At 41.4% G+C, this 15,883-nt stretch overlaps 1 protein-coding gene and 1 pseudogene across 1 annotated transcript; one reads left to right on the top strand and one right to left on the bottom strand.

Moving 5' to 3' along the window:
* Window positions 1-3,389: 3,389 nt before the first annotated feature.
* LOC115668530 (uncharacterized) lies at window positions 3,390-7,234 on the top strand. The gene is made up of 8 exons (XM_030589977.2): window positions 3,390-3,724; window positions 4,092-4,241; window positions 4,335-4,469; window positions 4,620-4,685; window positions 4,977-5,030; window positions 5,159-5,272; window positions 6,245-6,329; window positions 6,710-7,234. The coding sequence occupies exons 1-8, from the start codon at window positions 3,527-3,529 to the stop codon at window positions 6,922-6,924; spliced, it is 1,017 nt and encodes a 338-aa protein (XP_030445837.1). The 5' UTR covers window positions 3,390-3,526; the 3' UTR covers window positions 6,925-7,234.
* Window positions 7,235-7,785: 551 nt separating this feature from the next.
* On the bottom strand, window positions 7,786-11,771 carry LOC115668500 (interactor of constitutive active ROPs 4-like; annotated as a pseudogene).
* Window positions 11,772-15,883: the final 4,112 nt, after the last annotated feature.

Below are 15,883 nucleotides of genomic sequence, written 5' to 3'. Positions count from 1 at the left end.
CCTCTCAAACAAACGTGGAAATTGAGAAAAAGGTTTTTTTTTTTTTGGGGAGGGGGGAGGCCAAGAATGAAAAAATTTCGTTCATTCGTTCTGCTTTAGCCATGAACATTCCATTAAAAGTGTGTTTTCTCTCGTTAAATTAATCATCAGATGATACCTATTCTTGATATTATGCACATTTGAGGAAGAAACAAGTTAAAGCCAAAGAGAATATGTCACGAGATGTTTGAAGTTTATATATCTGTACTTCGAGGACCACTTGACATTTTTCTTCTCATTCCACCGCCGGCTCAACTACCATTACCGCCGGCGCCAAAGCTGCAGGCTGTCCATCGTCCCCAATTAAACTCCTAGATTATCATTACCATTTCTATTAGATTGATAAATCTCTTTCGTCACGAGTTGGTCGGAATAATGGAAAAAACATATCCTTTCGACACCCTTTTTTCTGAAAATGTCTACGGGGAACGAAAGGGCTGCCGTCCGGTATTTTTTTAATCATAGAAAGCCTCCTCACTCGAGACACACACGCGACATCGCGACTCGAAACGAGGGAAACGAGAAAAATCATTTCAGACAACGTGCGGGGGTGCGGTGTCCCTCCGATTTTCAATTCGGTTCGACGATTCACGATTCGTTCCAAAGGACAGACAAAAGGGATTTGCATTAACATGTCTGAGGCACCATCCTCCACATTTCTTTATTACAATATATAATATCATCATCATCATCATCATCCGGGAAAACAGTGCCTTTGGTCGCTGGTCCAGTCAAAAACCTAGGACCTCAAAAATGACAATAAAAACAGAGCATTGCGTTTCGGATGATGAAGGGGGGGGTCTCGGAGGGGCACACAGTTGGGAGGGAGGGAGGGAGAGAAAAACCATTATTAAAATCTTGTGGGCTCTTCTATTGTCTGAAAGGGGACCACTCCCTCCTCCATCTCTCTCTCTCTCTCGACGAAATGGTCAGCGTCAGGCCCGATGAGGATCCATGTCAAAAGGAGAGGGACTTCACATTCTTGGACGCCTTTTCTCCCAGTTCCGCCCACCTCAGACTTGCAGAAACTTCCTTGCTCCATGTACTGTCGCAGTCGTTCGATGGCTCTTCTCTCTCGTCTCTCTTCGCCCACAGATGCAAGCCTCGAAATCTGGTCAAATTGGAAAAGGACCATCCCGATGTAACTCCCCTTTGATTACAACGATAGAAGCGCGATTGACCGTCGCCTTTGAACGATGGCAACCACGTCACTTAAGCCGCTATGGAGGAATCGATGGGCGGTTTTATCTGCAATTTGCTTAGATGATGATGGTGATGCGTGGTTGGTATTTTGACTTGGAAGATTTGTAGAGTATCTGGCCATCCAAGACTAAGACCCCGCTGGCCTCTCGACCTTCATCGAGCTCTCGTAAATATGATTGAGACACGTGTAACACGGTTGTCAACAAATATGAAAAACTTTCACGTGGCACAAAAGAATCAAAGTCGGACCATAGAATAGCACATCTACAGCTCCTTCTATATAGGTTTTTTGCAGGACAAACATTAAAGGCGTAGCAGCTGGTCCACTCCAAATGATGCAAGTGAGGGTCCGTTTAATTCGACTTTACAAATAGATCTTGAAAAAATGCGAATTGCATTTGATAAAAAATCATTTGTAAAGCTATTTTGACTTAAGTAATATTTGATAAATTTTTTTTTTTTGCAAAGGGCTTTTGGGTTTAATTTTTCGTTTTTCTTATTAAAAATAATTAAATCCTTCACCGGAGCACCGACAAGCTAGATCTGTTGCTGCGACCTTGCCGGCCCCTCTCTGGCTACCCTTATGCAACAAAAGATGAACACTAATAACGAAGGGCCAAATCGGAAAATTATAGAATTGATGAGGATAGTTTTAGAAGAAAAAGACTCGTTTCATCGTCCGGCCAAAAGTTGAAAGCCCAATGTTGGTAGGGGCCGAACCAAACGCACCCCTTAGTCTTATATCTAGTACGAATTCTAAACTTCTAGTTTTGTCTTTTTGGGTCGACGAACTCTACACTTTCGGTTAGAGTTGACACATAGCTATCCCTCACGAGAGTGTTTGTTATCTCTTCACTGGGAGATGAATCTACGAACGACATGTGTGCGTGTGGGGGGATCTTCTCCTCCTCCTCCTCCTCCTCCTTTCTCGTCACATGTCTGTCTGACCAAATTGCAGAGGGCGACGTTTCTGTATCGAAGACTGATCCCAAAGTCACATGTTCCGTCCGACCAATCTCGCTGGACATTCTGGAGTGGGATCTTTCCTTCCAAGGCCCTTCTCTCCACTTTGATTCCCTCCAGAGATTGCTTCTGACACCGAAAGTCTCTCTTCTAACTGAAAATAAGATTTGCAGATGTTGGACCCAAATTATTACATTGCTCAAAAGTTCATCTGCGTAGGCAACAATGTAGAATAAGAGTAGTAGACATGGTAAATGAAACAGAAAGTATTGATCAGCAGTTAAAGAAAAAATAAAAAGGGGGGAAAAATTCGACCTCATATAAAGAAAGAACTAGACCACAGTGAATATCCACAAACAATCATATTTTTCCATGCATTGCATATTACGGTGTCAATCCTACCCGCCACAAAACAATTTCATTTTCATCCGGAGTTACGTGGAATTGAAATGACCAGATTAACCGAGTTCCCTTCTACGCAAACCGTGAACACAGAAAGACAGTTAAAAGAAACAGACCACGGGTTATAAATTTTGAAGAACAGTGACGCAACGCTGGTACAAACGCATCATGCCTAAGCAAGTAAGCCCCTATTATTACCCAGAATCTATTCAAACCACACATAAACATCTGTGCCTATGCGAGCTTAGCTAGGTCTGTCAGCTCGGAGAAAGCAATTTACATGACTCGTACACTACGCGACCGTGATGACATGGCACGTAACAGATTAACCATCATTGCCCGCGTTGACACGTGCCGTGAATTCCATCCTACCTAGCCTTCATGTGTGCACGCATTCCACGTTCGATCAGTCGGTGACCCGTGATACATATATCCATCCCATGAAATACCTCCTCTGCTTCCGATCGTCCAATTTTTACCAAGTTTAGTTGTTGAACTTCTGGGCCCGGATAGGCAACCGGAACAGCCTTCCAGATGCCTGGTGGGGCCTCGTGGATTTTCGGATCGCGAGGCCCATGATTATAAAAAAAAAAAGTGGCCAATAATTATTTCCTCCTAAATTCCAAGACATAAAAATCCATGAAAACCGGTTTATTATCTCCCCCCTAAATTGAATTTAAGAGGCCCAAGCCCAATACAAAGCCCATATCCATGTTTCCGGGTCGGGTCAGCTCCAATTCTGAAAAGGAAACCTTCTTTCTTCTTCTTCTATGACTTTCCCCTTTCTGCAAAACCCTCGACGACATCAGAAATCGTTTGGAGAGGGAGACGGGGAGACGGGGAGACATCGATCTCGTCCCAGCGCTCGTCGTCTTGGTTTGGAGCTTGAGAGAGGAGGAGGAGGAAGGAGGAGAAGAAGATGGGAGAGCGGAAGGTGCTGAACAAGTATTACCCGCCGGATTTCGACCCTTCGAAGCTGCCCAGGGCTCGGCGGCCCAAGAACCAGCAGATCAAGGTCCGGATGATGCTTCCGATGAGCATCCGGTGCAACACCTGCGGGAATTACATCTACAAGGGGACCAAGTTCAATTCCCGGAAGGAGGACGTGATCGGCGAGGTCAGTGCAACTTCGATCCTGTTTTTCCCTTTTGTCGAAGTCTGTGAAGTTTTTTTGGGGGGGTTTTGTATCTGTGGAGTCGGCTTTGTTCTTTAAGAAATTCGAAAAAGAATTTGCCTGATTCGAGTCGTAATCAATATGGTATTGCCAGAGTTATTAACTAGAAGGCGAGACGCGAAGAATCGGAGAATTACGGATGGATGTACAGAAAGAGCTTAATTGTGTGAACCGAAAACTCGACATTGCTATCGCAAGAATTACAAACCCTTATGGGCAACCTAATATTCTTGCAGAATTTATAGCTGGACAGTTAACGAATAGAGTTTTATTTGGCAAAGCAATAAAGGGTGTTCTTTCGATTTCGCAGACGTATTTGGGGATCCAGATATTCAGGTTTTACTTCAAATGCACCAAGTGCTCTGCTGAGCTCGCGATGAAGACGGATCCGCAGAATTCGGATTACATCGTGGAGTCAGGTGCGACAAGGAATTTTGAGCCCTGGCGTGAGCAGGATGAGGTAAAAGATTGTGCCTTTTGGGTTTCTTAAGAGTTTGTTGGACTCTGGAAAGAATTGAACGTGACTTGTGCATTTTCATTTGGGTTTGGGTAGGTGTTGGACAATGAGAAAAGGAAGAGAGAGGCTGAAGAGATGGGCGATGCCATGAAGTCCTTGGAGAATAGGACGTTGGATTCTAAGAGAGAGATGGATATTCTTGCTGCGCTCGATGAGATGAAATCCATGAGGGTAAGTCCTTTCAACTTTGTACAATCCATGAAGATCTAGCCAATTGATTTATCACCAAATTAGCGGATAACAGAATTGATTTCCTGTCTTGTGTTGCTTAGAAAATTTTGAGTTGTTGTGATACTAACTGGAGAGTAAATGTTTTTTCAGTCTCGACATGCGACTGTGAGCGTAGATGCAATGCTAGAGGCCTTACAACGTACATCTGCTGCAAAGGTATGAGTTGTTTTCCATCGGCTTTAATCGAGCCTTCTTCTTGTGGAATATTGTGACGAAGTGTCAAAGGTCCTTTTATGTGCTCTTGCATCAAGGATTTAGGGCACTTTTACTGCTTAGAATTCACATCATCATTGTTGACCTGTTTGTACTTGTTGCATCTACTTCTGGGTTGCATTCATGGTTGTGTCTATGACTTCATTGTCAGAACTTTTACTCCATGAGCTCGAACTTGAAGAGTTTTCTCCATTTTGTGGTTGAATTTCAATCCTGACTTTGTTGGTTTGACAGGAAAAGAAATTGGAGGAAGAGGATGAAGCGCTTATTAAATCGATAGTATTCCATGTTAGTATTAAACCTCCCTTCTGGTTTTGATTTCTGAGGATTTTACCTCTATTTTCTTCTCTCTGCATTTCACTGGACTATTTTTCATTGATTTTTTTATTTGTTGCTTCCCTGAAACTTTCTTGTAGACATCCAAAGATTATGTCCGTAGGATCGAAGATGAAGATTCTGAGGATGAGGATGAGGAAGATCTATCTCCACCTTCTGCTGGTAATGACGAATCAGTGAACAGTACTCTCAAGGTCAGTAATGCTCTAATTGTCAGTATATTTGCTTCCTTGTCGGTTGCGTGGGAATATGTTGAGAACACTCTTGGTTATTGAATCAGTGAGTTATGCATAAGTTCTAGCTGAACTTTTGTTTGCTTAATAATGTGCTCACGTATTGGTTTATAAGGTGTATGTGTTACTTCAATATACGAATAATCCCTGGATAGATAAAAAAGTTTGAGCTCTTTTGAAGATTCTCTATTGTAGATGCTCTGATTTTTGTGATCATCAATCCCTGATATGGTATGGATTGAGTTTCGCTTGTCCTACTTTACATGCATTCGATGTATATGCATTAGGAATGTGATCTGCATAGGATGATTTTCTTTGCTTAATCCATGTCACCTTATGTGCTTAATCTGTGTCATGTGTATCGTCACACATTTGCATGTTCTTGAAGAATCAGTAACTTCGAAGAATAAGGAGTTATGAAAAATTACTTGAGAACTTTCAGGACCTAATGAGGGATACACCAAGAGATTTTATTAAAGTTCTTATATCATAATCCGTGGATAATCAGTCGTTAAGCATAAAACGAGTCTGTTAACTGCCAGTACGTGTTTCGACCAAAAAAAAATTGCCAGTACGTGCATATATTTCCAGCTCTTGATGAAGGGCTTGATTTACTGGTTTGCTGTATACACTGTCAATAAAACTGATAGTACCTCGATTCTGAAAAAGCGGACATGCTTTATGGTTTAGATTGTCTTCCATGTGCTTTCATGAAGCTTCTCAAAAGATTTACTAATCTTTTTTAAACCTCCCCTCTACCTAAGAACACATATTACCAAGTTGTTTCTATTTTTTTCTGTGATCTATTGGGGTTAATTGTTTTTAGTTTTTTGGATTTGAGGTGTATAAGTTGTTGATTTAATCTGGAAATGTCTTTTGTTGTTGGGGCCTAGAGAAAAGCTTTCTTATATGCTTGTTTGATTTGAAATGCAGAAGAAAAAGTTGTCTGAGGAATTTCCGGACAAGCCAACAGATTTCTTGACAAAAGCTACTTCAAGTGACATCTCAAATGACAAAGGTATGTCACGTTTTCCGAACATGTTTTCTTCAGTTACATTAACTCTTCTTGGTTGGGATTTATGGTATTATCTTCTCTCTGAATGATGGATATTTTGAATAGATAGGTTCGGCACTTTCCTTTTCCTGCAATTGCTTTGGATTTTATTAAAGTTCTGACTCCTTTCGTGCATGTAAACTTGACTATTAGAGAGTAGCTTTCGCCATGTGATGGTGGAAGTTTCTGCGAGTTTTCTAGTCACCTCTTTCCATCATGCTGGTGGTTTTTCTGTTTTCCGTTAGAAATGGATATTTCTTGGTTGTTACATGAGGATCTATAGTGTTTGCTAAGCAAATAAGTATCTCATTGTTCACTGACTCATTTGTTTGTAATGTTATCAGGAAATTTTGTTGGTTCGAGAGACCAGAGCGAGAGAAAACTGCTTGTCAATTCTTCTGTGCGGATTGCTGTAGTAAAGAAAGCTGCTCCAACCTCCAGAATTAGTGCTTCAGCAAAAATCGAAGAGACTAAAAAAGAAGCGGATAAGAATGGTGGTCTAAGCATTGGACTACAATCATTGTGTCAAAGCTATGGAAGTAGCGACGATGACGATTGAATTTTGGGTTTAGGTGCAAATGATATGATTCATTTTCTCTCTGTATTAGTAGAAAGCTTTTTCAGCTCGCTGGTAATTTTATGATTTAAGGGAATATAAATGTGAAGTCTATGCACGACAACGATTTTCCCATTAAAATTTTCTTCTGGGTGCATACTTTCCTTACGGTTTTGCAATCTACATTGGGCTTTTTGTTCTCAACACCGGACTGATATAATAGTCAGATTCATGACCTGTTTTTGACCAACACCAGCCAGAGAGTTGAATAGGGCTCCTAATTAAATTTAACACTTTGTTTTTCGCTGGGTAATTGTTTCCCTCTTGAACGAGCCAGTTTGGTATCCACTGCACGGCCATTAAACTACGATAATTTAGAAACATACTGGCCTCAAGTAATTGCCCACCATTTCTTTGGGTGATGATCGCTGGGTTCCCGTTAAATAACTGTATGTAAGTGTGATTTGCCGCCCTAGTCGGTGGTTTATCACGAGAGATTGGTTTCTTAGAATCAAACTCACAGAATGTCAGAATGGCATTACATTATGAGTATCCCTGGTTCAGGATTCTGTCAAACAGGAGCTTGTGCACTGAGGATTGGAAAATATCAAAACATGGGATTTGTAGTTTTCATCTGGAATCAGTTGCTCATGTTGATAGCCAAGATATCTAAGTCTTATTGTTCCACTTTCTCAAATATACTCCGGATGAAAATTGCATACATTCTTCCCCCACATTCTATGTACTCTAGAGTCTCGGTTCACCTTCTCGAGTCAGCAGGAATCTGAACTTGCAGATAATGATATCTGCCAGCGGATCAAAGCTTGACCTTAGAAACAGAACAAACGATCAAGACAGATATCAGAACTCTCAAACAAATTGAGCAGTGCCATAGTGGTTTAGGTTTGGTTTCGATACCAGAGATATACATGCACAAAGTATGTCACTGAAGAGAACAATAAGCACTAGCACTTCGAAACCCAAAAGACTGACAGGCACCAATTTTCCTCGTTTTCAACCATTAATGACACCAAAACCAAATAAGGCTAATGGAGTACAGAGATGATGCATCACTTCTGGCCCTTCTTCTTCCACAAATCTCCGAACATTCTGATCCCAGAGTTCTTCTGCTTTCCACCTCCAAAGCCGTCGTCCAGATGTTATCAATATTCCCTGGTGACCCCCATAAAACCAGCATAACCTGCACGAGACACCTCAAGAATGCCTCCGAAATGCTTATCCATCGAACCTCATCTTCCTGCAATCCTCCCATTCATTTCAACACTACTGGCAAGAACAGTGGCTGCCGCATCTGCTGCTTTCCTCCACTGCTCAGTCTGCACCCTCAGCTTCTTCATCTCCGCTTCTAGTTCTTCTTTAGCTCCTTCCACAGCTTCTAATTTCTCCTTTAATTGAATGTTGTTTTCTTTGCTCGCTTTAAGTTCCTCTTCTAGCTGGCTCAGCTTTGTGGCCATTTCTTCTTCTTTGCTCTGAGCAGAAGATATTGTCATTGTTGCCTCGTCTAGTTGCTTTTTCAGGTTTTCGGTTTGTTGGCCGACTACTTCAATTTCCCTCTCCTTTTCTAGTAACTTTCCTTTAAGAAAATTTATCTCATCCTCCTTCTCAGCCAACTCAAGAAGGTGCGAGGGGTTTCTCTGGCTCCACAAATGCAGGTGGCTCTGCTGGTAAGTCAATTGCTGTTGTTTCCTTCTCTATCTCATCGTTCAGTTGGCTGACCTCTATTTAAGGCCCAAAAGCAACCTCCTTGAATGGTACTTCAAAAACACCAGTCTCCTGCTGGTTGTCATCAGGAACATCATTCAAAGGGTTGCTCTTTGTTTTGTTTGATTCTTGAGCTTCTTTTGCATGACGCTTTTCAGGGATGTCGACCGAGTCTGCTACAAACTTTTTCTTGGTTTTCTTTTCAAGCTTCTCTCAAGCTACTTTCTTTGCAGCCTCAGCTGAGGCCAATTGCTCTTTAAGATGCTTCAGCTCTTCTTGAGCTTGGCTGAGCTGAGATTCCGGATCCGCAATGCGAGTTCCAAGTTTCTTTTAATTAACAAAATCGGATTGTACACCTTGTGGAACGGCGATCTCCTAGCTTAGGGCTTCGGTTAGGGATGGGGCCATGGTGCAAGTTATCAGAATCAGAGCTTGAAGTTCTGAGCTGAAGTGAGCCTCTAGGAGACTGCCTCTGAGGCACTTCTGACCCCCTGCTGTCATGATAAAAAGCATGAGTATCTTGTGAAACAGTTGAACAATCTCATGTTATCATTTGAGTAAGCAGAAGCTGAAACACACGAAACAGACTTCCTATCAATTCAAGTTAGCAGATTGCTGAAGACTAAGCTGCATCACATTTATAACCATATGGTGGAGTGACTGGGAGAGAATGTACTCTTTCGTTTTCATTCTATGGAAATTGCCATACAATCCTTTGTCTCAATCAAATCAGTGTTAACTTTCATTTAGGAACATATTATGTGCATCTCTCTCACATTAAATCTGTTAAGCCGCGTTTAAATACCAATGAACTACCGAATTATGACCAAACAAAACTGCACAAATATATACTAACAGAGATTTTGATTGCATGTGAAAATGGATATTGTAGTTGACTTGGAGCGTGTAGGCTTCGCTTTAAAGAAGTAAAACTCCTTACCGTCTAAGACTATTGGAAAAAGTATTTTGAAGTAACAAAAACTTATGAAAAATCATAGAAATGTAAACATCAATATTTTTATATTTTGAAAGTTTTCAATTGTTCCGCATTATATAAAAGCTAAATTGTGAAAGCTGCAAAAAAGGGGGGAAAAAGGTAAGAGTGGAAAGTAAGAATTTAAACAAACAAGCTTTGGAATTTATGGACATAATCAACATAACTATGTGCCTATAGTGACCGTGTGGATGAAAAGGGAACAGAGTGTGGAGCATTTTGCAGCTGCCATGTGGATCAAGCTATTATCAAGTGAATCAAGTATTATTTACATGCTCATTTTAATATAGGTGCCATCATGACAAATAATATAAAATCTCGTAAATTATGCTAAGGTATCTGCATAAAGATATAACATTTGCTGACTTACCTCGGTCTTGGCATTTCTTCTACTTAAGAAACTTTGGGCAAGGATTAGAAAAATGATCGGTCAACAAGAAACACTTGACCTGTAAAACAATGATGGAATCAGCAGGAAGTCACGTGTAGAGCCATGGTCGTAATAGGCAGTTGAAATCCAACAGAAAAGATGTCAACAGAAGGCAATATGTAGAGGAAAACAAAATCTGCACTTGCTATCGACAATATTAGCATCACAGGACAGGACTGCAGGACAGATGGCAAGCCATCTCATCCGAAAACCAAAGCAGAAAAGTGTTGGTCATGTCCAATCCATCGAACTTCTCTTACCTGCTACTTGGTTTAATTCTCAAAAAGGAGAAAACAAAACAACAATACAGATAGCAATGCAGAAAATATTTTGCTCAATGCAAAAGTCAAAGACTTTCCCCAAACACAGAGAGGAATTGGACCTTCAAGCTAACGCCTGCTCCTAAAATCGAAACGCATTCTGGCCGAAAAACTTCACTGCAGAGCCTAGCAAGTTTCCCCACTCTCTGCTGAATGAAACCATCTCATGAGCTGACTCAGCTGAGATAAAGCCGGATGGATAGCAATTTGCTGGGGGTACCAAGAGTAGAGACTCTTTATCTTTCGTCCAAATCGTAAAAAAGATCTAGGTGATTGACTGAAGAAGGCCTTTTGATTCCTGCATTGATTTTCTAGGAGATGATGCATAGGCCTTTATGGGAAGGTGTAAAAGGCATTCACTCGTTTTGCCTCTTTCTCTTAACATATCATCGGCTTTTACAATCACCAAAGCAATTACCACCCTTTTTTGTCCAGAAGTTGACCCAACTTTCCAAGAAAAAGGCAGGCAAATGAATGATGTAGCAAAGCATCGCCATGATAAAAAGAAACTCTTTATGTGCAAAAAGTGATTCAGACGCCCCACCACTCGCGTTTCGCTAGCGAGAGAAAATTTCCACAGGCAGTCCCTTTTGAACTTTGGGGTTGATTCAGTGGATGTCTTCAAAGGACCAAATAGCCTTGACAACCACCTAAGCTAGATCTAAAACTCACAAAGCTTAATACAAAAACGGGTATTTGATCAAATCAAGTGATCCATGCTTAGAACCCCAGAAAAAATACCCAAAAAGAATAAAAGAAAAACTTTCGCATGCACTTCCCTCACCGTAAATGCAAACTCTTCCAGCAGAGCGGACTGGGCTCAGTCAATGCATGCATGGGTTTAGAGTGGAAAACAGCATATTCTCAGTGTGACCCCAAAAGGCAGCATTTTTTTAAGAATGACCATGATCTCAGAAGATGATACCAAGCGCACCAACAGATCAAGCTGGACACAGCACAACCCGTAAGAAAGAAAAGAACGAGGCTGATAAAACGAACAGCAAAGGAAAAGATGTTACCTTTGCTGTGCAAAGAAGCGAGATCTCTGGGGGCGAAAGAAAAGGGCCTTCCTTTATGGTATCAGACCAGCGAAATCTAAAAGGACACCATGATAATGGCTACTTCTCCGACAAATGCAGCCTAGAAAAAATTAGGAACGAGAGAGAGAGAGAGAGAGAGAGAGAGAGTTTAGGCTGCAAAATATAGCGTCAGGTGTTGCTTATAAAGTGACAGTTACATTCGAAGCCCAAGGCTAGGCGGTAAAGAATTGCTCTAGCAAGCACAGAGCTTACTGTTAGAGCTACAAAGAAGCTCTTTTTGAAGTTTTGAATTAAAGCTGTAGTGAGAGGAGAGAGACAGTGTGTGTGTGTGTCTGTGGTGTGAAGCTGTTAAAAAAAAAAATACATGGAAGAGAGATTTTTTTTCCCCTTTGGAGGAGAGGACAAGAGGGTAATTGCAAAGAAAGGTCTAATAATAAATAGACATCCCGAAATGAATCTTGAAAATCCCACCTTGTCCCTTTTGACACCTTTTACTCTTGTCCCCGCTGCTCTTTTTCAAAGTTCAAACCTTCGCTTTCTTTGCACCATATTATATTTCTCTTTGACACTTTCTACTCTTTGTTTGAAAAGGCAGAACGTGGGCGGTTACTGTTCGTTCGCGCCCACACTCGTAATCCCACAAAACAAAACAAAAAACAAGGTAATAGAAAACTTAAAAAAGAAAACTTTCTTTGTTCTTTGTGGCAGGAGACAGACATGTACCCCTGTCTAATTGAGATTCTTGCACTATTTCGATCCATGGCGAGTTCGATGACTGCGCGAAAGAACAGTGTGATGAACATACATTTGAAAAGAGAAGAAGAAGTTGACACTGTTCGGTCTCAATTGAAGGAGAGATTCCCGTTGAGTGTAAACAACGAAACAAGCCCAATTCTCAAGTACTGTATATGGCCAAGCGAAAACCAACACAAAGTACTATACTTCATCACCAAGCAAAGAAGATATCAAAAACTGTGGCTGCTCAGGCCCACAGCAGAAGAAACAAGGAGAAAATTACAAGGGCAGTTCAAATTGCAACTGGTAGACAGATTTCAGACTGTGGGAGGCTGATGGATGCTTGGTCACATTGAACATGGTGATGTGTGGGTGAATGGGGGGCAGTTACCACGGTTCCATCCGCAAAGGGCTAAAACAAGAACGGTAGCTGAACCAGATAATCGATTTTAAGTTGAATCGTGATGATGCTTCTTTTCCCATTCTCGATACTGTTAACCGGGGCATTGAGTATGTATTATTGAATGCAGCGAGGTTTGTCCATAGTGTGAGCCTTGAGGCAGGCTCAAAAGTGATCATATGTTTGACTCAACTGTTCAACTGTTGTCCTGGAAGTACAAGCAACCGCAAAGATTCCAAAACAAGTCGTATCCTTTCATAGATTATAGTAATCAAGGAAGGTTTATATGGACCACAGGGTGCGGTTCTTGGCTCTGTTTTGCTAATAATTGGTGATAATGCACATGCTTACGCATTATTGTCTTGTACCTTTTTTTTGGTTCCCCTCCCTTTTTTATAATGGTCTGCCGAGCGTTGACAAGAGTTTTGATTTCCTGTGGAAGATGGTGGTTGTGGGGCTCTGCTGAGCAGCAGATTGTCTTTTGGAAATGGACCCTTTCAAATTTACTCCATCATCGGACACATTTCTGTGATGGAGCCTGGCGCTTAATGTACGTTCAAATTCCCTTCTGAAACCAAAAAAAAAAAATTGGAGATGATGGACATTGAGCCCCATCACGCGTTCGGAATATTGTCCAAGCCTATTGTACGGCGGCCAATTCAGTTCTAAATATTTTAATTGTGTTAATTTAGTCCGAAACTTATTATACGACTGCCAATTCAGTCATACACCTTTCGATCAAGCTAATTTAATCCTAAACATTTTGACGACTTGTCAATTTAGTCATAAACCTTTAAACGAATTACCAATGGAGTTTTCCAGCTAATTTTGGCCAAAAATTGCGGACGTGGCCACCTAATTAGCATCGATCATCCTACGTGGTGGCGCAAGTGTGTTGACATGGACTATTTTTATTTATTTTTAAAATTTTCTTTTCTTTTCTTTTTTCTTCAACGTGGGCGAGGGCCATGAAGCCCGCGCTAGCTGTGGTGAGGGTTGCGGCCCTTGCCAAATCTAGGTGAGGGCTCGCAAGCCCTCGCTATGGTCGATGAGGGCTTCGCGGCCGGGGCGGCAAATTGAAGAAAAAAAAAGGAAAAGAAATAATAAAAACAAATTGAAAAGTTTTTTAAAAAATTATTTATGTCAGCGTCAGCCGTGCCACGTAGAACAGCTAGGGTTGATTGGATTGTCACGTCGGCAATTTTCGGCCAAAATTAGCCAGAAAGACTACATTTACAATTTGTTAAAATGTTTAGAACCAACTTTGCAAAATCTCAAAAGGTTTAGGAATAAATTAGCACGATTGGAAGGTTTATGACCGAATTGACAAATTGTCAAATGCTTAGGACTAAATTGGTACAATTAAATAGTTTAGAACTAAATTGACTGCCATATAATAGGTTGAAGACTTTTTTGGACAGTTTTCCCATCACGAGCCCTTTTATATGATATTAGGTTGGTGTTTGAACCGAAGAAGATCTTTCCTGGTTGAAGCGTAGATATAAATGTAACCTCACCGGTGCTCGTTAAGTATCAAAAAACCAAGTGTCGATATGAATTCTCCACGAGAGTCTCGCATAAACGTGCCCGGGTTTAATTCGGCGCGATTACCCTCACATACAAAAAATTAATCGGATCGAGAGAAAAATTACTCGGTCCAATCACTAGCGACTAATGATTTTCATCGGTTTCTTGCAGTCGCAGACTAGAGAGGGATTAAGAACATCAAGAGCCTTTTATCATGCAGATGTACTGTGTTCTTGGGAAGATTGTGGTCACGAGGGTTCTTCTTGCTCGTCACATGAATGCGGTGCTGGTCAATTTAATGGCGTGCGGTGGTGAAAGGAGGAGGGTCACAGCGGTCTCAGATTTTCTCAGATTAGGATCATGCCATATGAGAGTTCAAAATCAATGCTTTTGAAAGAGAGAGAGAGAGAGGTGAACATTCAATTCAAGTATTATTGAGAGGCTCTTCCAACCACTACACCGCTGAAGCTCATAACTGTGTTCCCCTCCCCACACTCAATAATGAGTACGCAATGTCCCACGGCAGACCGAAGCAGTTGATTGGGTTCATGATCCGATGGCAACCTTTCAAACCCTGCCATTACTCTCCCCCGTATCTTTTGATACCCATCCATCATGTGACAAGAGCCTCTTTCCTCCCCGTTTTTGTAAAACCATCCACATGCATCGTCTTAACTTCGGTCTTCTATGTCCATTCGAGCTGCGAACGTTGCTCTCGTCCAGGTCATTCCTTCCTTTTTCTGCAGGTCTCTCGCGGGAGCGTCTCTTTCCGCAATCTCAAGAGGTGGTGGACTAGCTTAATGGAAATGACTAGAACGAGTAATCATGCCAAATCAAAAGGGTTGATCGAGTTAGACAATGACTAAGATGTTGCTTTGGATAAGTGACAATCATAAAAGCTCGATTTCTAGTCGATCCTAGTCCATCCAGACCAGATCGCAATGAATGACTGTCTTCCATCTTTCCATTTTCACCGATGAGGATGTTCTCTGCAAATCATAAAGCCAAAGCCGCTCTACGGCTGACCAAAAGGGCCCGAGCTCCATGCTTCTTGCCCACCTAATTGAATGCCAGTCTATCCTAGCCTTTTCGACTCTTTAAGAGAAGTTATTTTTTTCACTTTCAATCTACTCCTCGAAGGAACAAAGAAAGATGCTAAGGTGTATCATTTTTGAGTTTTTTTATTTCCCTTTCAATCTACTTCTCAAAGGAACAAAGAAAGATGCTAAGTTGTATCGTTTTTGGGCTTGGGTTCTTGCCGACCAAGTTTTTTGCCGAACAAGACAGCGGCTTGATGTTGCTACCTTTCCCCTTCCTATCATTCGAACCCTAGAAATGTTGGTTTCCGATTAAAATGCCATAGAGGTAACTGCTTCATGCTTCTTGCTCACCATGTTGAATGCAAGTCTCTCCTCACCTTTTGGGCTCAACATTGAATTTAAAGTCCATTCTTTCGAGAATAAGAGGAATGGGACCACGCCATTTGCAATTTGTGGCGAAATGTTGGGACTCAAAAAACAAAGCGGCCCAAATCTGCCAATCCTACGGGCAGATTTGCATTACGGTGCTCTCCACAGATCTTGGCATATCATAATATGAGCTCTGATTTGTAACCATAGTGCTAACGGATAACATGCAGCAAGAAAGGATGGTTTATGCCATGGTGGAATTTGCATGTCATGATACTTTCAGTGACATCTTCATATCACTGATAAGACACCAAAAGCGATTCAACCCCGTCGGCACAGGATCACGAGGATTATATCTACCGTGTTCATATTGGGATATCTGATA

This window comes from Syzygium oleosum, unplaced genomic scaffold (genome assembly GCF_021117445.2).
Source record: "Syzygium oleosum isolate NSW1041296 unplaced genomic scaffold, Sole_v2.1 Sole_v2.05, whole genome shotgun sequence".
NCBI lineage: Eukaryota > Viridiplantae > Streptophyta > Magnoliopsida > Myrtales > Myrtaceae > Syzygium > Syzygium oleosum.
Note: the sequence above shows the minus strand (reverse complement) of the source record. Positions and strands in the feature narration are given on the sequence as shown.

What these genes read in the sequence shown, in the direction of transcription:
- LOC115668530 (XM_030589977.2), top strand. Translation starts at nt 3,527, where the DNA reads ATGGGAGAGCGGAAGGTGCTGAACAAGTATTACCCGCCGGATTTCGAC. An exon ending in AACGTACATCTGCTGCAAAG is followed by an intron (nt 4,686 to 4,976) that starts GTATGAGTTGTT and finishes TTGGTTTGACAG; the next exon opens with GAAAAGAAATTGGAGGAAGA. An exon ending in TGACATCTCAAATGACAAAG is followed by an intron (nt 6,330 to 6,709) that starts GTATGTCACGTT and finishes TAATGTTATCAG; the next exon opens with GAAATTTTGTTGGTTCGAGA.